Source organism: Balaenoptera ricei, chromosome 5 (genome assembly GCF_028023285.1).
Source record: "Balaenoptera ricei isolate mBalRic1 chromosome 5, mBalRic1.hap2, whole genome shotgun sequence".
NCBI lineage: Eukaryota > Metazoa > Chordata > Mammalia > Artiodactyla > Balaenopteridae > Balaenoptera > Balaenoptera ricei.
Genome location: NC_082643.1, coordinates 100554768 through 100573424, shown reverse-complemented (window position 1 = coordinate 100573424; position 18657 = coordinate 100554768). Strand labels below are relative to the sequence as shown.

The window sequence follows — 18657 nt, the reverse complement described above, 5'->3', positions numbered from 1 at the left end:
TGCTTATCACCACCTTTAGGAATCATGGTGACAAATCTCTGTTTCTAATTGGAGTATTTTATGTTCCACACTTATTATGACAGGGAACAGAGAAAAAAAATAAAAGAAAAAAACATTTTGAGAATGCTTCTCCACATAGAATTAAGAAATAAGACTGGTACTTCTGCCAAATTGCCATCATATACCTTTTAAAAATTATCTTGATACCAAGTGCTTCCACTTGGTTTTTTCTTTTATTACTAGTACAAATTTCCCTGCCTTCTGGGATATCATACTGTGTATCTTCCTCCCCGCACTCTGATCATTACAGATCTTCTTTGTGCTGGGCCTCAGTAAAATCTGCGAAAGCAAGGTTATGACAAATAGGCGAAACCAATCCCTGAATTTGTTTCTCCTCCCTTCCATTCCTGATCTTTAGGTCACACTTCAGCCTCTATCCCATCTCTCTTATCTTTTCATCCCTTTCAGAAAATTCTATTCTCTATTTAATATAAGGAAATTCTTTTCTTTTTTCTAAAAAACAGAATGAATCTTATTTTATCCTTCTAAAATATTTTCAAAAAAACCAACCATTTGCTTTGTCTTTCTTTATGGGATCTAATGAACAAGGAGAAGGGAGTTGTGGGGTAAACTTGAAAAACCAAAAATAAAAATGAATTTCTTATTTCCCTTTGTGTTAATGGTGAAAGTTTCTAGAAAATTTTCTGTGTGAACTTGAGTGATGAAAGATTATATTATCTATTATCTATTGCTGCATAACAAATTACCCCCAAATTTAGTAGCTTAAAGCAGCAATAAACATTTATTGTCACATGCAGTTTCTGTGGGTTAGAATTCAGAAGCACTTTGGCTGGTTGGTTCTGGTGAGGATCTCAGGAGGTAGCAGTCAGGATATCAGTGAGGCTACAGTCATCTGAAGGCTTGACTAAGGCTGGAGAATCCTTTTTCAAGATGGCTTACTTATGTGGCTGGCAAGTTAGTGCAGGCTGTTGGCAGGAGAACTCAGTTCATCACGTGGACCTCTCCACGGGACTGCTGGAGTGTCCTCAGAGCATGGTGCTGGATTCCCCCTGGAGCAAATGATAAAGCTCAAGGCGAATGCCCCAGTGTCTTCAATGATTCAGCTTCAGAAGTCTCACACCATCATTGCTAGCGACATAGGCCAGCCCTGCTCAGCTGGGGAGGAGTCAGCTACTCAAGAGCTGTGGCTACTAGGAGGCAGGGATCAGCGGAGGCCGTCATGGAGGCTGCCTTCCACAGAGATGAAAGGCAAAAACTAAATTTGCATTTGGTTCTGCTTCTCTAAAGGAAAAGAGAAAGTACTTCAGGTGAGAGTTGATAGACAGAAAAGCGATCAAGCAGCTCTCCGGAATCCAAAGAAAGTCTATGGCAGGTTACTGGCATGACTGATAACTGACTAATTATACTAACAGAAGGACCCTCCCACCCCCACATAAGCCCAGAATGCAAGCCTGATGGTTTTTACAAGTCAGTAGGTCATTGTTTAATGTTAAGGTCTTTATAGTCTGGCATAGCAGGTGGAAGGGTCTTGTCAAGGCTCTAAAGATGTGAAGTGATGGCAACCAAAGATGGGGCTCTGAATGTATTTTATTACACTTTTGTTCCTTTTATTCTACTTTTGTACCAGGCAGTGTCCAAGACCCTGCTGTGCATTATGTGAAACAGACGTGGTCTCTGTTCTTGTGGAATGTAGAATGTACAGCCTAAGGGGGAAAGAGAGACCTTATATGTGTAATATACATAGATACATAGAATATACTAATATAACATGATGTATACATGCAGTACATGCAGATTATGTATAGATATAGCTACAAGTGTTAGAAGTAGTGTGGAGAGAGGTTATAAAGTGTTCAGGGAGGTAATAGGTGGAGGTACCTAATGTAGCTATGGAGTAAAGAAAGCTGAGACCTGAAACCTGAGCAGCACAAAGATGAAAATATGTTGGGGGGAAAGTGTCAACTAGACAAAGGGACCAGGTTGTATTTAAGAGCTCATCACAACTGAGGAACTGAAAGCAGACTAGTCCTGGCATAGATTGTTCAGGGCTGCCTGATGCTGGTTGGATATAACACCGCTCAGCCAGTCCAAGGGTTGGGGGGAGTTGGGGGGAGGCTGCTGCCTTTTCCTCTGTACTGTGAACAGTAACACACTGTTTTATACTTTCCTTAGTACGAGTGGCACTGACTGATCTGTTTTATTTATTCTGCAGTGGTTTCTCACCATGAACATCCTATTTTCTGATGACTGTCTTGATTTTTGACAAATATTTTCCTTTTCAAAGAAAGGACAAATATAAATTATTTTAATGGTTAAAGTAAATCATGCTTTGCCAAGCGCAGTTCTGTGATTTTGCAGTTTTGTGTTTGCATACCTATTTTAAATAATCTGTGATCTTTTTATGTATGTGTGGGTCAGTTCATTCCCCTTTAAACAAAAGAACAAGACGGTGATTATTGTTAATCTCTCTTCCCTCTCTGCTCTCAGCAGTTTACAAAAAAGGTCTTACTGTGTAAGCATTTTTTACCAAAAATTGCTTACCCCCTCCTCCAAAGCATAAGGGCAAACAAAAAAATTTAATTTAAGCGCATAAAAGATCATTTGAGAACAGTAGGAAGAAATGTAGCTTATATAACAATCTTAGGAGAATCTGTCTCAGCAAGTCACAATGCCTTTACTAATGTTCCCTGAACAATTCAGGGGAATTCAGGAAAAAGGATTTAGAGCGTGATTTTACAATACCAACATATTTTAGAAGTGGATGCCTTTAAAATGTTTTTATTTATTATGTGTTTTTATATATCTAGCATCATTTTTATTACTTGACTGCTAAACTCCTAAGACTCCTGAAGTAAAAATCTCTGCTTATTTTAAGGAAAATAACCCCTGAGAAAATAAGGAATGACTTCTATAAAGTGCTAAGTGGTCCTGGTAGTACCAAGTAAATTCTTGCTGCATTTCTTCGAAGAAGACACTTCTCTTTTCCCTCTGATTCTCTTCGCCTGCCTTATATAAAATTGAAATACAGAGTCACAAAATAACTTGTATAAATTTCTAAACGTCTGGTGTGAGAACTTACGTTTTGAACTTAACTTCTAAGCTGGACAGAGGTTCTCAAACTTGGAGAGCATGTTTAACGGGCAGGTTTCAGGGCCCTGCTCCTAGAGATTGTGCATTGCAGACTATGTAACGAGTACACTTTGAGAAACTCTCATATAGGAGAACAAGATCAAGGAGATCTGTGAAGAATTTTTAAAATTTTAGTGGAATTTATTAAAATACAGCAGAGTGAATAATAAAACTGATACCAATAATATCCATGCCAAAGTAGTTACATGGCTCCTCTTAAACTGCCCTAGCTTATTCACTCTGACAGAGAGAGACATGCATTTCTCAGAACCAGTTTTGCTTTTCTTTAGCCACTTGTGGTTCCTGAGTCAAAATTTTCACAAGTGCCAAAAAAAGTGTAGACAGAAATCATTTCATTAGAATGTCTTCAAAAAAAGATAATTAAGGATGGATTGCTATGTATGCTTTCAGTTTTTAAATAAAATGTTTCCTTTTATTTTAAAAAGGAGCAAGTAGAATTTACATATTCTTTTCCCTTTACTTCATTGATTTTTTTTTTCTTTTTCCTGTAGATCACTGGCCTTTGATAAAGAGAAAAAATCATTATCTTTGGAATAAATTATATTTATATAGAAGCCATATACATTTTATTATATGTATTCTGACTTGTAAGAGTTGATCACTGTTGTGACATACCTGATACCTTTACCCCCAACTACTCAGAATTTAGTTCATCTTAAGTAAAGTACGATTTACAAGAGTTTACCTTCTGTCGTAATGCCTGCAGATTGAAAAGGAAATTTTGAAAGTGTGGCTGTAAAAGTTCTTGTTTTAGAAGACTTATTTGAAATATGGTATCATGGATAGAGATTTTAAATTTTTATTTCTTTTTAAATGTGTCTTAATTAGCAAAAATATTATTAAATTCAGAGTATAGTTGAGTTGTTATTTCTTCCAAGCATCTTTGAATATTCAACTAAATGATCTGAGTTACATCAGGCTGCAGTTTCTTTTTTAAAAACTAAAACCCATCACACAGAAATGACAATGAATTTTCTTAAAAATCACATTTATTTATTCAGGGCATATATGTGTTCATTAAAAGCTTGTTATTCACACAAAGCATCTTTCTTAGAACTTTAAACATGGGCTTATAACTCTTATTTTTAAATTGAAAATAAAAACAAAAAGAATACTTTTTATTTAGAATTTGCAGTGATAAAAGCAAGTATATGGGATAACTAGGCCTATGAATTTTAGCTGCTTATGGTATTTGAAAAGGATCTGAGAATCTCTAATGAAGGTTTTTCCCTCCAGAGTATAGGACTTTATCCTTTTGAAAATGTTTTTCTTATTACAAAAAGTAGTATGTATTCATTAAAAGAAATTTGGAAAAACTCGGGAAAAAAAAGTTTTGAAATCATCAATAGTTCCACAAGCTAAAATAACCACGTTTGATATTTTTGATGTAAAATTTTTCTAGTCTTTTCTTTTTAAATATGTAAGCATAAGATATTTGAGATAGTCCAATGTTTACCTTCCCTCCAACTGGGTTAGCTTTTAAAAAATTAGTTAAGAAAAATATATATACATAGATTAAAAAGTGAAATAGTGCCATAAGACTTACAGAGCTAAAAATAGAAGTCTTTTCCCTCATTCTTCTCTGTTTACTTCTGATTCCTGTTTCCTAGATGTAGCCACTTTCAACTTTATTTTACCAATTCTTCATGTAATTATTTGTAAATATTAAGTGGTGTATGCTTTATATTTCCTACATTTTAGGTATTATCTTTTGACTATCTACTTTAACTTACCCATACCCCAACATTTTCCCTGCTCTGTCCTCTCAAAATTATTTTAGGACCACTTTTGTTTAAATTAGAGGGTATATTTACTATGATAATGCAAATATTATTCATAGGTGCACTTCATATGTTCTGTACTATAACATTTTCTTTTTCATATAACTTTCTTTTTCCTGGAATTAATCATCGTCTCTTTTGGTTTGTTTGGTTAGTTTTCTAAGTACTAGTCACTAATTCATCCCAAAATATATTTATAGAACACTGAAGCTGCTCTCAATACATGTAAAAACATCAAATAGTCATTTAGATTGATTTTTTTTTTTTTCCTGCTGTTGTAGGTAACCTTGTAGCCCACCGTAACTGTCATTTTGGGACTTTCCTAATCCCAGGAATTCCTTTTTCCTTTGGAACTCATGTCCTGATCTCCATGTGCTTTCTTAATGGTTTATGCCTTTGTTTTATTGGGCCTGTCTTACAGAACCTTCCTTCAGATGGGATATAAATTTTGAGACTTGTATGTACGAAAACATGTTTATTCTACCTACATAAGATGATAGGCTGATGTGGAATTATATATTAGTAATTTAGAATATTGAAAGCAATGCTTCATTACTTCCAGGGCTACTGTAAATATAATACCATTATAAAACCTGTTCATTTGTATGATTGATTGTCTCGTTTTCTATTTTTTAATTTTTGCTTTTTTTTACTGGAAGCTTTTAGAATATTTTCATGCCTGTGGTTCTGAAATTTTGTAATGATGAATGCGGGTCTTTCCAATGTATGGTGGTGGGGAAGGGTTTACCTATCTGTCTTCTTCTCCTGTCTTCTTTCCTTTCTTCCATCTTTCCTTCCTTCCTTCCTTCCATTTCATTGTTTTATTTCTTGCACCGCACATTCATTGAGCCCTCCTATTTAAGAGATTAATTTCCTTCAGTTCTTGGAAATTTTCCATATTTCTTTGATAATTTCTTCCCTTCTATTTTTTATGTTACCTCTTTCTGAAACTCCTGTTCTTGAAATATTAAGCCTCCTATACTCATCATTTGCTTTTCTAATTTCCATTGCTTTATCTGTTGTTTTGCTTTTGGAAAGGTTTCCTCATCTCTTATTTTCAACCCTTCTAATAATTTTTTTATTTTAAAATTTTTCTCTGAACAACTTTTAAGACCCTCTTTAAAAAAATTTTGAAAACTTTTCTATTTTTATTCTTTGATCTTATTTCTCTGGAGTATTTATCTTTAAACACTGTATTATAGTTTTGAAGATTATTTTTCCATTTCCTTGTATTGTCTATGCTTCTTTTAAGTTCCTCTTTTCTATTTGTTTGTTTTCTCATGCTGGAGGCTGTCGTCAAATATCTTATGATCCTTTGCTGTCCATTCATTTTTAAAGATAAGACAAAAATGGTGATTGGAAACTGTGTATGTAGTTAGGGCTTATAATCTAGTGAGCATTACTGTAAGCCAATCATGGAACTATCACAGTGTCTGTACTCACGTCTTTTCTTTTGGTCTGTGGAATGAACCTGGTTGTATGTCTTTATTCTTCTGCCTGGGAGCTGTAGGCCTGCCTACTAGCCTTCTTAGAAGAGCCAAAGAAGGGGCTGCGTGTCTCTCTGGTTCATGTAGAAACTGACAAGCAATCATCAGCCTTCCTGTTTTCAGTTCTACTCATATCTACTCTCAGTAATAACCAGAGCTTCTTATTTCTGAACCTTTCCAGGTTTCTGCTATAGTAAATGGCTTGTTTGTTGATAGTCTTCCCCAGGCACACACCAGTTTTGCTTTCAGTGCTTTCAATGATTTCTGGTCTCCAAAGTCAGCTACCACTCACCCATTCATGTTCACAGCTTTTGAAAGTGTTGATATGATTCTTCTGTGATCTGTTCCCATTCTCTTTGTTCTAATGTGCTGTCATTTTAGTGGTTTCAGAAAGCAGCAGAGATGAGCACTGTGTTCAGTCCTCCGTGTTCAGCTGGACGTCTCTGTAACCCCTAGTCCGCTTACCTCCTCAGTGAAGCCTCCCTAACACTATAGTCAATAGTAGGTTACTTTGGTAAAGATTGTTAAGGAACCATATTCGTTTTTAATTTGAGCACCTTTCTCATTTATTTTTGATTCAGTCAGTTTTGGTTTTTTTTGTTTTTTTTCAGTGTATAGAACTTTTCACATGATAGTGTGTCATGGGAGCAATGACCACTTCTGTTTTTGCTTTATTTTTAATCAGCATCTGTTTTAGTGCCAAGCAAATAGAAGGGGCTCAATAAATTATTGGCTGAATGATTAAACATTTTTCCACAATAATTTTTTATCATTATTTGTTTAGAACTTTTAAAATTATTTACACACATGTAAAATAGTTTGTATAACCATTCCCCTACAGTTGGACATTTAGGTATTTCAATTTTTAAATAAAACTCAGTGAGCTCTTTCTGAGTTTATTTCCATAGAATAGACTTAATACATTTGTTTTTGAGGCTCTAGATGTATATTGCAACTTAATTTTAAGTTTTATGCCAGTTTATACTGCCACTGATGATGTTTGATTGCCCATTTGTTATTCTTAATATTATTTTTGTTAGTAAACCCTTTTACAGTTTAAAGTTTTGTGACCATTAGTGCAACTTGATTTTAACATTAATTGCATATATCAGTTAGTACCAGTTTTATTGAAGTAATTTTACGATAATACATTATCTTACCAGATGATTAATGACTTTGGTTTAGCCTTTTGTGTTTTTTTGTCTTTCTTTGTGGTTCTGCTTTACTTGAAATAAACTTTTTGGTAGTCTATGTCTCTTGGTGTTTCTTAATATATTTTCTAGTCATTAATTGGATAAAAGTTTTAAAAGTTATGAATAATTATTAGGTGAAAAAATTATGATGAGATCCTGAATTAAGAGTTAGTTAACTTGATTAATTTTCCTGGAAACTAAAGTAGATTGATGGCTTTTATTAGATGTAGGTAAGGAATGATTCTGTTGTTTTCTTGGGATCTGGATCTAAGGGTATTTTCTACATTTGTATGATCTTATTCTTAGGCTTTTATGAGGCATGCATTGAGATTTGGGAGTGAGGTCAGGAATGACTGTCCTACCCATGGATCTGAGCAGAGATTGGAGTTACTCAAGGTTGGTAATGACCACATTCTGAGTGGATTTTACCAGGCTTCCTATGAACCATTTTTTTTTTTTTCTAATTAGATTTCAAAGTAAAGGTGAAATGTAGATAATGAAAAAAATATGAAAAGAGTGTACCAAACCAGAGGGAGCAATGCTTTATTTAAAGCATATAAAAAGGAAGTATTAGAATTTTTCATTTGAGGGTGTGTGTATGTGTGTGTGTTTAATATATGTATACAATATATAACATATCATTTATTGAGCACTTGATATATGCCAAGCACTGTTCTGAGGACTCTACATGTATGTATTAACTTATTTAATTCTCACAACTAAGGGTAGATATTTACCCTTAATTTACAGTTGGATGACTGTGGTGGCTTACTAACAATAATTGTCTAAGCTTCAGTGTTAGTAAGTGGTGGAATTTAATAGCTCTTGAGTTTGTGCTGTTAACCACCACACCATACTGCCTCTCTTACTAGTTGGTTTAATGTTCTAACTCAAACTCTTTATGATTCTCATATGTGATTTAAATGTTTATTTTTCCTATTAAAAGGAGTTGGCAGAATGTGTGGCATTGTTCTTCAGCAATTTTCTCATCAGTAATGAGGCATCATTAACTGTGAATATTGGGGCTTTGGAGATCATTTTTTGGATGTACTCATTAAGAAAAAGAAAACAGTTGTGGAGAAGGGAAAAATTAATCTTGGCAAAGAGCAAAAAGCAAGACTTGTCTTTTTCCCTCCCCTCCCCATATTTAAGGGGTTTAGAAATGAACTGATAAAAGCTTGTTCTGTGATTTTTCCATTCACTGAGACAATGTCCTTTCCATGCCCCACATACAAACATATATTTAGGTACTATACTTTAGATTGAGCTTATGGTTCACATAACAGAATGAGCCATTTCATTCATCCATTTAATACATATTTGAGTCTGTTATGTACTAAGCTCTGTTTTAGATGCTAGAGTAGGGAATAAAAAAGACAAAAAAAGACAAAGTCCTGCCCTTATGCATCTGTTTGAATGAAGGATAGAGACAACAGGAATCAGTGCTATGAAGGAAGAAATATAGTGTCAAGGGAATAGAGAAAGAAAGAAGCTGCTGTTTTAGACAGGATGGTCTGTGATGGCATCTCTTAAAGACCTAAGTGAAGTGAGAGGTGCAAGCTTTTGTCATATCTAGGCAAGTGCATTTCAAACAGAAAGGAGAGGAAATAATATGGATCCTGAAATGGGAATATGCCTGGTATGTTTACGTAATAGCAGAAGCCAATGTGGTTAGAATGGTAGAGCACGAGGGGCCAGATATTTATTCTAAGTACGGGAGGGTTTTAAGCAATAAAACAACATGAGCTGACTTAGGTTTTAAAAGGATCACACAGACTGCTGAGTGGAGACTAGACAGTGAGGTTATTCTGGCAGTCTGAAGAGATGGGGATGGCTTGGGCCAGGGAGACAGTGAAGGAGCTGGTGAAGAGCAATCAGGTTGATCTGTATGTTGATAATAGGACAGTTGACAGATTTATACACAGCTTAGACAGAGTGAGGAGTAAAGGTAACCCAAGGTTTTGGGATGAGCAAACTAATGGAAAAAAGTGCTATATACTGATCTGGGGAAATATGGAGTTGAGGTAGAGAGTTGCAGTTGCAGTCATCTGCTTGGAGATGACATATGAAGTTTTGGTAGTAGATAATATCACAGAGAGAGGCAGTGTAGAAAGAGAAGTCCAAGGATTGAACACCGGGGCTTTAGCATTTAAAGGTTGAAAAGAGGAAGAGGATACAGCAAAGCAGACTTAAGGAGTGGCTGCTGATAGAGGAGAACCAAGAGAGTATGGTATCTGGGAAAGGAAATAAGATGATACTTCATCAGATGGATATCTTCTTGTTAACAAGAGACTTTAAATTTGAGAATACACGAACATTAAGAGATGTTGAGGAAGTGATTGCTTCATTTTATCCTTTCCAATTCATATTTCTATAACTTAAAAGAATGTTTAAATCCAAGGAAAAAGTGAAATAAGACATGTTATAATTTTATCACTATTTGGTAAGTTCTTTTTATTGGTAGTAAGTAGTTTAGAGAAAGAACTCATATGTTGATATATATCAATAAATGTATATATGTGAATAGTCTAATATTGGCCTAACTTATTGCAGGTCTTTAAATACTGCTTTGTTAAAATTTTAGTAACTGGTAATTTGTCTTTACAATTGGTAAGTTGTATGCAGTTGTCATATTTCTCAGTGTTTTTTGATGCTCTAATATGCATCTGAAATGGCTAACATGAATTGTCTTTTTATATATGTATTATGCATATTAAAATCATAATAGACTAATAAGACAATTTTTGAGACTGTAGGTCCTCTAGTTATTCACTGACACCTAAGAATAAATGTATATTTTTCAAAATTGTTTATTTTAAATTTTATAGTATTTTAATGTAAAAGAAAAAGTACCAAGAGGTAGTATATACCCATTACTTATAGATATGTTAAAACCACCTTAAATTATTATACTTTATCATATTTTCACAATAATAAATAATAACCCAGTTACCTAAAATTCAATTTGCCCAAACTCATTACTAGAGGACTTTATTTGTAAGGTTAGTTTCTTCTGGTATGACAGAAAACTCATAAGCAGCTTAAACAACATAGAAGTTTTTTTTCTTTTACATAAACATAACACTCCTAGAAGCAGTACTGTGATTTTCATGCATCTAGGGTCCTTCTGTCTTGCTGTTCTGCTATCCTTCACACCCAGCTTCTGCCTCATGATCTAAGATGGCTGATTGAGTTGAGCTGTTGCTTCTGCATTCCAACAAGCAGGAGAAAAGGTAAAAGAAAGGGGGAAGATCTTCCCTTTTAAGGATACCTTCCAGAAACTTCACTTTACCAATTTTGTTTTACATCCTGTTGGCCACATCTTAGACACATGGGCATACTTAACTACAAGGAAGCCTGGGAAATTTACTTTTTTACTCTGGACAGCCCTGTGTCTGTCCATTTGGGTGTCCTAGTATCGACGGAAACAGGTGTTAGTCTACAACTACCAGTCTGTGCCACAGGCCCTTAGATAATAGGGAGAAATTGGTTTTATAGCAATGTGGCTTTTTCCTATTTTTCTTTTCTATATTAAAGTATAAGTTAGCTATTATGCTACATAATCATTCTGTGAATTTTTTTAATGGATGAATTTACCCTACAACCAACCGTGCATACTTTTCTCCAGATTATTTTATTAGCTAGGAAGTCATTATAAGATAGTGACTAAGTATGGAGCTAATCTGCCTGTTTCGAATTCTGCCAGTGCCACCTGCCAGTAGGGTAACCTTGGGCAAGCTATTTAACCTTTTGTGGCAAAGTTTATCTTCAAGTGGGAAGATAATAGTACCTAACTCACAGGATTATTATAAGGGTTAAATAATTGGTTGTAAAGAACTTAGAAGAGCTCCTGGCACATCATAAGCCCTCCAGTGTTAGTTATTACTATCAATTGGCAGGTTCTTAATTAAAGTAATTTTAATACTATCCCATGTAAAATACAGCTGTGAAAGTTGACTTGTAAAGATGTATTAGTATTTCACTGTGGCAGAGGAAAGGTAATTTTAAAACAGTCTAAATTTGCTTATTTCATTTTGGAATATTTCATTAGTTATATTGAGAGATTTTCTTCTGTGGAGAATTGTATTTTAGAACATATTTACAGATGTATATCCATTTGCAAATAGATATCTGTCTTTTGAACTTTCCACGTAAGGTGTGCCTTTTACTTTTAAGTCCATTCAGAGACCAGAAGTCAAAAAACTATTAGTAATGAAAATATCTTTGTTACCTGTGTCTTGGGACAAATAAAGTGAACAGTGAACCTATTAGAAGATAATTATGTGGCAGTTGAAAGTAGTGGAACTAGTCTTAAGGCTTTGCTTAATTTACTTTTCTTGGAAGTCTTACTTGAATCGCTGGGCTTGGTTAAATACTCCTTTGTGTTTTTTTATATAGCATACTGTACCTAACTCTTCACACTTGGCAGAGTTTATTGAAATTGCATGTTTGTGTCTGTCTCTCCTACCACATCATAAGCAGAGACTGTATCTCACTCATATGTGTATCCTCAGCATCCTGCACTATCAGTATACAAGACTTAATGAACTTGTTACACTGATCGGAGCAATACAGGTTGCCACTTTTGTAGGGATTTTGATTTTCAATCTCAAGTAAGAAATAACAGTGATCTTTTTCATGGCTTTAAGTTGTTCTGTAAATTTGGTCAGCTGCAACAAGATGTTTAGAAATAGCATATTTCCAAAATAAACTATGATCCTTCAGACAAAGTACTGTTCCATGCTGTTGAAATCCAGTTTAAGAAAGCTCTGCTTCCTAACTCTTTCTGTCTTGTGCCTTTTGTGCATACTCTTCTATTTCTTACTCCATACTAAAGTATCACAACAATAAACTTATTTGTATGTTTTTAGAGTATGACAGCTTTATTTGAGGTCATTTAGTTAACTAATGTCTTGCTGCATGAAATTTAGGAGTAAATGAGAGGTGGTAAATTGTCCTTTGAAGGACAGAAACATTTACTTTAACTATGTTGAGTCTGAAAACAAAAAGTGTAGTTAAATTAGAGCTCAGATGAAGTGTGTGTGTATGTATAAGTGTGTGTGTATATATATATATATATATATATATATGCAGATACACATACATAGCTATCTATTTTAATGTCAGAATTAGCTTACCTTTGCCACTTGGCTCTTGCACTGGAGATAATCAAATTCTTTAACTTCATAATTAAAAGCCAATAGAAAATATCTGTTTTGCATGGGATATTTTGGAAAGGACCCTTAGCGTATAAAGTACTTGCTGAAGTGGTAAGGGTAGATGCAGTTAATCTGTACTCCTTACTAATCATGTCAAATCCATTCAGATATTTATTGGTTCCCCCCCTCTGGTGTCAGTGCATTACACACTATCATATTGTCTTTTTAAAGGGCTGTGCTAAAGGTTGCTGAAATGCAATCTCACAGATATTTAATTTTTAGAAGTTTTCTAAATGGATTTTAATGTACCTTTCTAATAGACTATCAGAGATTCAGGCATTAGAGGAAAATCCTGTATTTTAATGGACTACAAACAACGATCATCCTCACTATTGGCATTTAATCAAATAAGTGTTATGATGTAAAACTGCTGGATAAACCACAGTTTGTTCATGCATACCTTTTTTCTCTTCCACAGCAGTATGTAGTACAGTATACTGTCCCTTCCGCATTTTAGTAAATGCAAAACTTCTAATGAAGGATGACTCAAAAGAAGTACTATGCTCTTCAGCTTTAATATTTTCATTTTTTATATTTTTATTTTTATGACATTTATAAACTTTGAACAAGTTAAATTTCCAATATCATTTATAATAAAACATTTAAGATGTTTTTATTAAACTTCTTTATTTAAATGAAACTGATAAAATCGTATTGAATTCAATGGTAAGTTGTGATAAGTTTTGGGGGCTTATTTTTTATTATGATATTTTGGTTTTTTATTTAAGAATGTAAGTTTCTTTCCTTCAAATATCATTTTTGGGAAAAGAGATCTTTAGCAAAAATTACAAGCAGATTTGAAAATTTAAAATTTCACATCCTATATTAAGTTTGAAAGACTAGGATACCTACATCGTTTTCACATTAAAAAAAAACAAATAGGCTTTATTCTATAAGCATTGCTCCCAAATCACATTGTGCTCTTATATTCTAAGAACTAAAGTTAACTGTTTCTTTTTGTTTTCAATTTTCAGAGATAGTTTTAGTTAATACAATTTGAGCTAAACATTAATTTTTTATTCCTTAAGAACTGTACTGTGCTCAATACATTTCTCCTCCTTACTCCCCTTCCATTTTTTTGCTTTTCAAACAGTTCCATAATCTTCAAACTTCCCTTTCCTGTCTTTTTAAAGGTCGATTGAGCTATCCACATCCAGGAACTGACAATCTGTTGATGTTAAATGGTAAGTTTTATAACAACATTTTATGTTTCCAGTTGATTTATATAAATAAAGATGAATGAATACATGTTTCTCTAAACCTTCCCCATATACACAAGTTAATCATTTTATAAGTATTCAATATAAAAATAAAGCTACAACTCTTCCTGTACAGAAAGCAGAATTAGGAGTTTGAGTGTATTCTCACTGGCAAAGCAGTCATTAAAGTGTATTTGTGACAGTATGATTTAATTCAATCATCATGACTTTGGAGACAGTCCTGAGTTTGAATATCGGCTTTCCAGTTTATTGTATTAACTTGGTCAAGTAACTTCCGTGAGCCTTAGTTTCCCATCTGTGAAATGGGAGTAACAGTCTCAAGGTTCATTATGAAAATTAAATGAGATAATATTTGCAAAGTGTATAGAGCTTGTTACTTATTATAGTACTTGTGTTTATGTTCACCTAAGGAATATACTGGTGATTCTATAATTATGGGAGTCACACCAACTTAATTTATTCTAGCTAGAAAGTTTACACAGTGAATTTTATTCTAGTGGGAAAGAATAAATAAACTTTCATTAAAGTTGTTTTCTTTCTGTGGGGCAAACATTGCATTCAGAGTCACGGTACCTAGCACATCGATGACTGTGGGAGTAGACATGCAGGATTAAAATATCCTTCACAAAGGTATTTTTAAATCAGAGGGCGGGTCTGAGGAGAGGTAAGTAGGATGAAGAAGGAATGGTAAAGATAGCATAGGACTTCCTTTAAAATACATAATTAATTACTAGAATGGCTTGGCACTTCTTTTTCAGCTAAAGCTTTGTTGAAAAAAGATGGCAATGAAATTGAAAAACAAAGGCTGAAAAAACAGCCAGTGTAAAGCTAGACCATGTGAACTCTAGTGTTAAGTAAAAACTAATATTAAGTAAAGATGAAAAGATAGGAATAAAGTCTAGGCTACCTAGGAGATTGTCAGGGTAGATAGGATTTTGGAATGAGAGAAAAATTGAAGACGCGAAGCGTTAAGTGAGGTGCTAAATTGATTCATTCAACATTTGACCCTTCTGTATTGAGTCGCCCACCACATGCCAGCCTAGTCTAAGCACTGGATTAACTATTAGTAAGGATCATCAAAGATGGTTAGAGGTAGAATCGTCAAGGTATTAACAATGGGGCCAGACTGCACTCTAGGCTGAGGCCATGTTCAGGCTAGACCTTACAACGGTCTAGTAGTCCACATTTATGAAGCTAGGGAATTTTGGTGTTTCCATAGACTTTGACCAGAAAGGCACTAGAAATTACATTCCAGGACTTCTTTTTTCTGCCATGGAATTAAAAAACCATATCATTTAAGTAGCTGGTCTCTGAACTCTAAATCTGTGACTAAAAATTAGACTGTTGAAATTGAGTTTACAAAACAGAAAATAGATCATAATCTTTATTACTCTCAGGGCTTGATTTATAAAATAATGATAGCTTTAGGTAACGATAAATTTTTAATATATTGATCCTGACTTCCTTAAATTCTTTTATTTTGGAACAGTCTATGTGGTAAATAAAGATCATTCACATTTCTATTTTAACTTCTAAAAAAAGCCAATTCAGTTGAAAAATTTGAATTTGCATATGTTTCACGTATTCTGTTAAAATCCATCTGAAGGAAAGTACTGTATGAGATAATTTGTTAGATCATTCACAGATGTTCTTAGACTGCTGAATACATAGTAAACTAGGATGATTTAGAAGTATATCGTAATCACAGTAGAATGTGTTGGTTCTGTGAGCAGAGCTTAGTAGCCACACTATTTTTACAGCTTATACTTTTTGGTTGCACTAAACATTGTTAAACTAATTGACTTTATCAGTTGTCTAAAGCCTTTATAAATAATCTAGATGTTAGGTTGAAAGTATTTCATAACATAGTAGACAAAAGCATATTTTATTAAATATATATTTTCAGTCATATTTTCAAATTCATATTTTCAAAATGACTTTGAAAGAGTAAAAATCATGTCCTGTGAATAGATGAAGGAATTGGATCTGTTTGGAGAATATAAAATTAAGGCAGGCAAGAGTTGCATCTGTGGACAAATCTGTTTTTTCATTATGTGAGCATTTTTCACAGAATGCCATTTTAGGGCTACAGTACATGCTCAGTACAGTAAGCCATCCTGGAAATTCTGAACTTCTTCTGGTAAGGGACTAGGGGAGAAAAATTATAATGAAACTAGGACATCAAAAGTGTTTAGGCCAGTAGAAATAATTTGATCCAAAGAGAAAAAAAAAACCACTTCACTCATTTGGGATCATTGGTTAAGAGGGAAAGCAAGAGCAGAAAATTGGGTATATTTATAGGGTTAGAAAGTATTTGAATATTAAGGATTTAGATAATTTTTGTAGACATCAACGTTATTGAAGAAAGAAGTGAGAATTAAGTGATGTTAATACCAAACCTCTGCCTATACTAAATTATTATTAAATCTTATTGACTGATTAAAGAAATTATAGCATCTCGGCACATAGACCTGCTTTTTAAATTGTTGCTCTTTTTAGTTTGTTACAGATTTCACTCACTATTAGGCAATTGATTAAGTAAGTTGTATTACTTAAGCAACAAGCATAGCTAATATTATAGACTTAGAAAGTCAATATTGGTAGTAAATTACACATCAGTATTTTGTGTGGTGGTTTAGCAGTAGTTCGTGGTGGTTAGCATCACAGACTCTAGAGCCAGGCTATCTGGGTTTACACCCAGGTTTGCTATTTCTAGCTGTGTGACCTTGGGCAGCTTACCTAACTTCCCTTTGACTCAAGAGTCCTCATGTGTAAAAGAGAGGCAGCATGCTGCCTGCCTCAGGGGGATCGTGTGAGAAGTGAGTGAATTCATTCATGTACAGTATGTAGAACAGTTCCTGAAAGTCAAAGTTTGTTGTGGCAATGAGTGATGAACAGTGACAAAAATGGCTTTGAAAGAGTAAAAATCATGTCCTGTGAATAGATGGAGTTGGATCTGTTTGGAGAATATAAAATTAAGAGAAGACATAACTGATATTTTCAACTGAAGAATGTTATGTATAGTGGACAAAGAAGGCTTGTTTTGTGTTATTTCAAAAAGCCAAACTAGAACCATTTGGAAGAAGCTATTTAGGGACAAAATTTGAGTCAATAAAAGTAAAATGACTTCTCAAGCAGTGTTTTCTAAAGTGTGGTACACTTACCCCTTGTGGTACCTAAGATGATTTCTGATGGTGCACAAATACACATTAAAATAAACACATGACTATTACAGTTTAAGAACATTCCTTAGAAAATCCAGAACTGGCAGAAATCTGTGATGTTACAGTGGTGCTAGGCTTGATTGAGTCCATTAAAAAAATAATACATAAATATGAGTGTAGTTGTTATGAAGATAAGGCAAACATTGTAAAGATTTTGTGATTCTGCCTTTCTAATTAATTAGCATTATGGCTAAACATGTAAATATTCCTATAAGGGATAAACAGGGACTGGAACAAAGGTCAGGAAGTTGGTCAAAATAGGTAAATCTATGAACTACCCCTGGCACATCCTTTAACTCTGAGCCTCTGTTTACTCAGATATAGAAAAAGTTATAATCCCACACCTGTATGTCTCATGAAGTTGTTATATACATTTTTTTTAAAATTTTAACAGTAAAAAATGCCATAGAAATGTAATTGCAAATAGGCTCCTACTTCTGAACAGACCATGTTCCTCAATTCAATTAGAAATCCAGCTGAATTGACTAGTGGACACTGCCACTATTGAATAATTCAAATTTTGTAGAAGAGTCCAAATTTAACATCCAGAAGTACTTTAGGGAAGTCACATTATATAGGAATGGGTAGATTGTCTAAAAACCAAAGGTTTTACTGTCTGATGTTAGAATGACGGCTTTAATGTTTCTATTTCTAAGTGTATAAATCTTATACTTTTAATTATCAATAGTAAAAAACAAAATACAAAATTTTGAAAAACACCCTGTTTTCCATAGAAGTAAGGAGCAATACAAAATGATGTATTTGAGTATTTGTTTCTATTACTGTAGGAATTACTGTACTCCCTTCACATGTCTCCCAAGGAAAATAGCTTACATTTTTATTAGTACATATGATTTTTCAAAAGGAGAACAGATAGAGCAGAAGGATGGGGAGGGGGTGGCGTTAGCAAGCTGGTTTGAAATTCAAATTTGTCGTGATTAGCCACATACAGCCATGTTTGTAATCAAGAGCTTGCTCTACTTTGGGAGGAAGTTATGTGTATCTTTTAATTAAGAAAATTTACTCAGTAATGAAATTGTTTTAAGTATATTAAGTTATGAAATTAGGAAACTTGAGTATGCAATCAGTTCTTTTTTTTTATGCTGATGGAAGTGAAGTAGATAGCAGCAGATTTATTTTGGATCTTGAAAAGGATTATGATTTGGGAGGCATATTTCTCTCCTTGGTTTTGGCTTTTTTAGAGCAAAAAATAAGAATGTCATTAGTTTCACACCAAGAGAACTTTAACCTTTAAATATTTCCAGCTGATTTGGTATGTTTACCTATCCCTTCCTCCAGCTGCAGTAATTCAGGTACCACAAACTATAGCTAAGAGTCAATATATAAGGGCACAAAGGTCCT

General features: G+C 33.9%; 1 protein-coding gene across 7 annotated transcripts in view; it reads left to right on the top strand.

Moving 5' to 3' along the window:
* CPEB2 (cytoplasmic polyadenylation element binding protein 2) overlaps positions 1–18657 on the top strand; it is a 63394-nt gene that overhangs the window by 16321 nt on the left and 28416 nt on the right. For all 7 annotated transcript variants that reach the window (XM_059923324.1, XM_059923327.1, XM_059923325.1 and 4 more), the window contains one exon: positions 13985–14035. In XM_059923324.1, coding sequence (XP_059779307.1) covers positions 13985–14035 — 51 coding nt within the window. The remainder of the gene's footprint in view (positions 1–13984; positions 14036–18657) is intronic.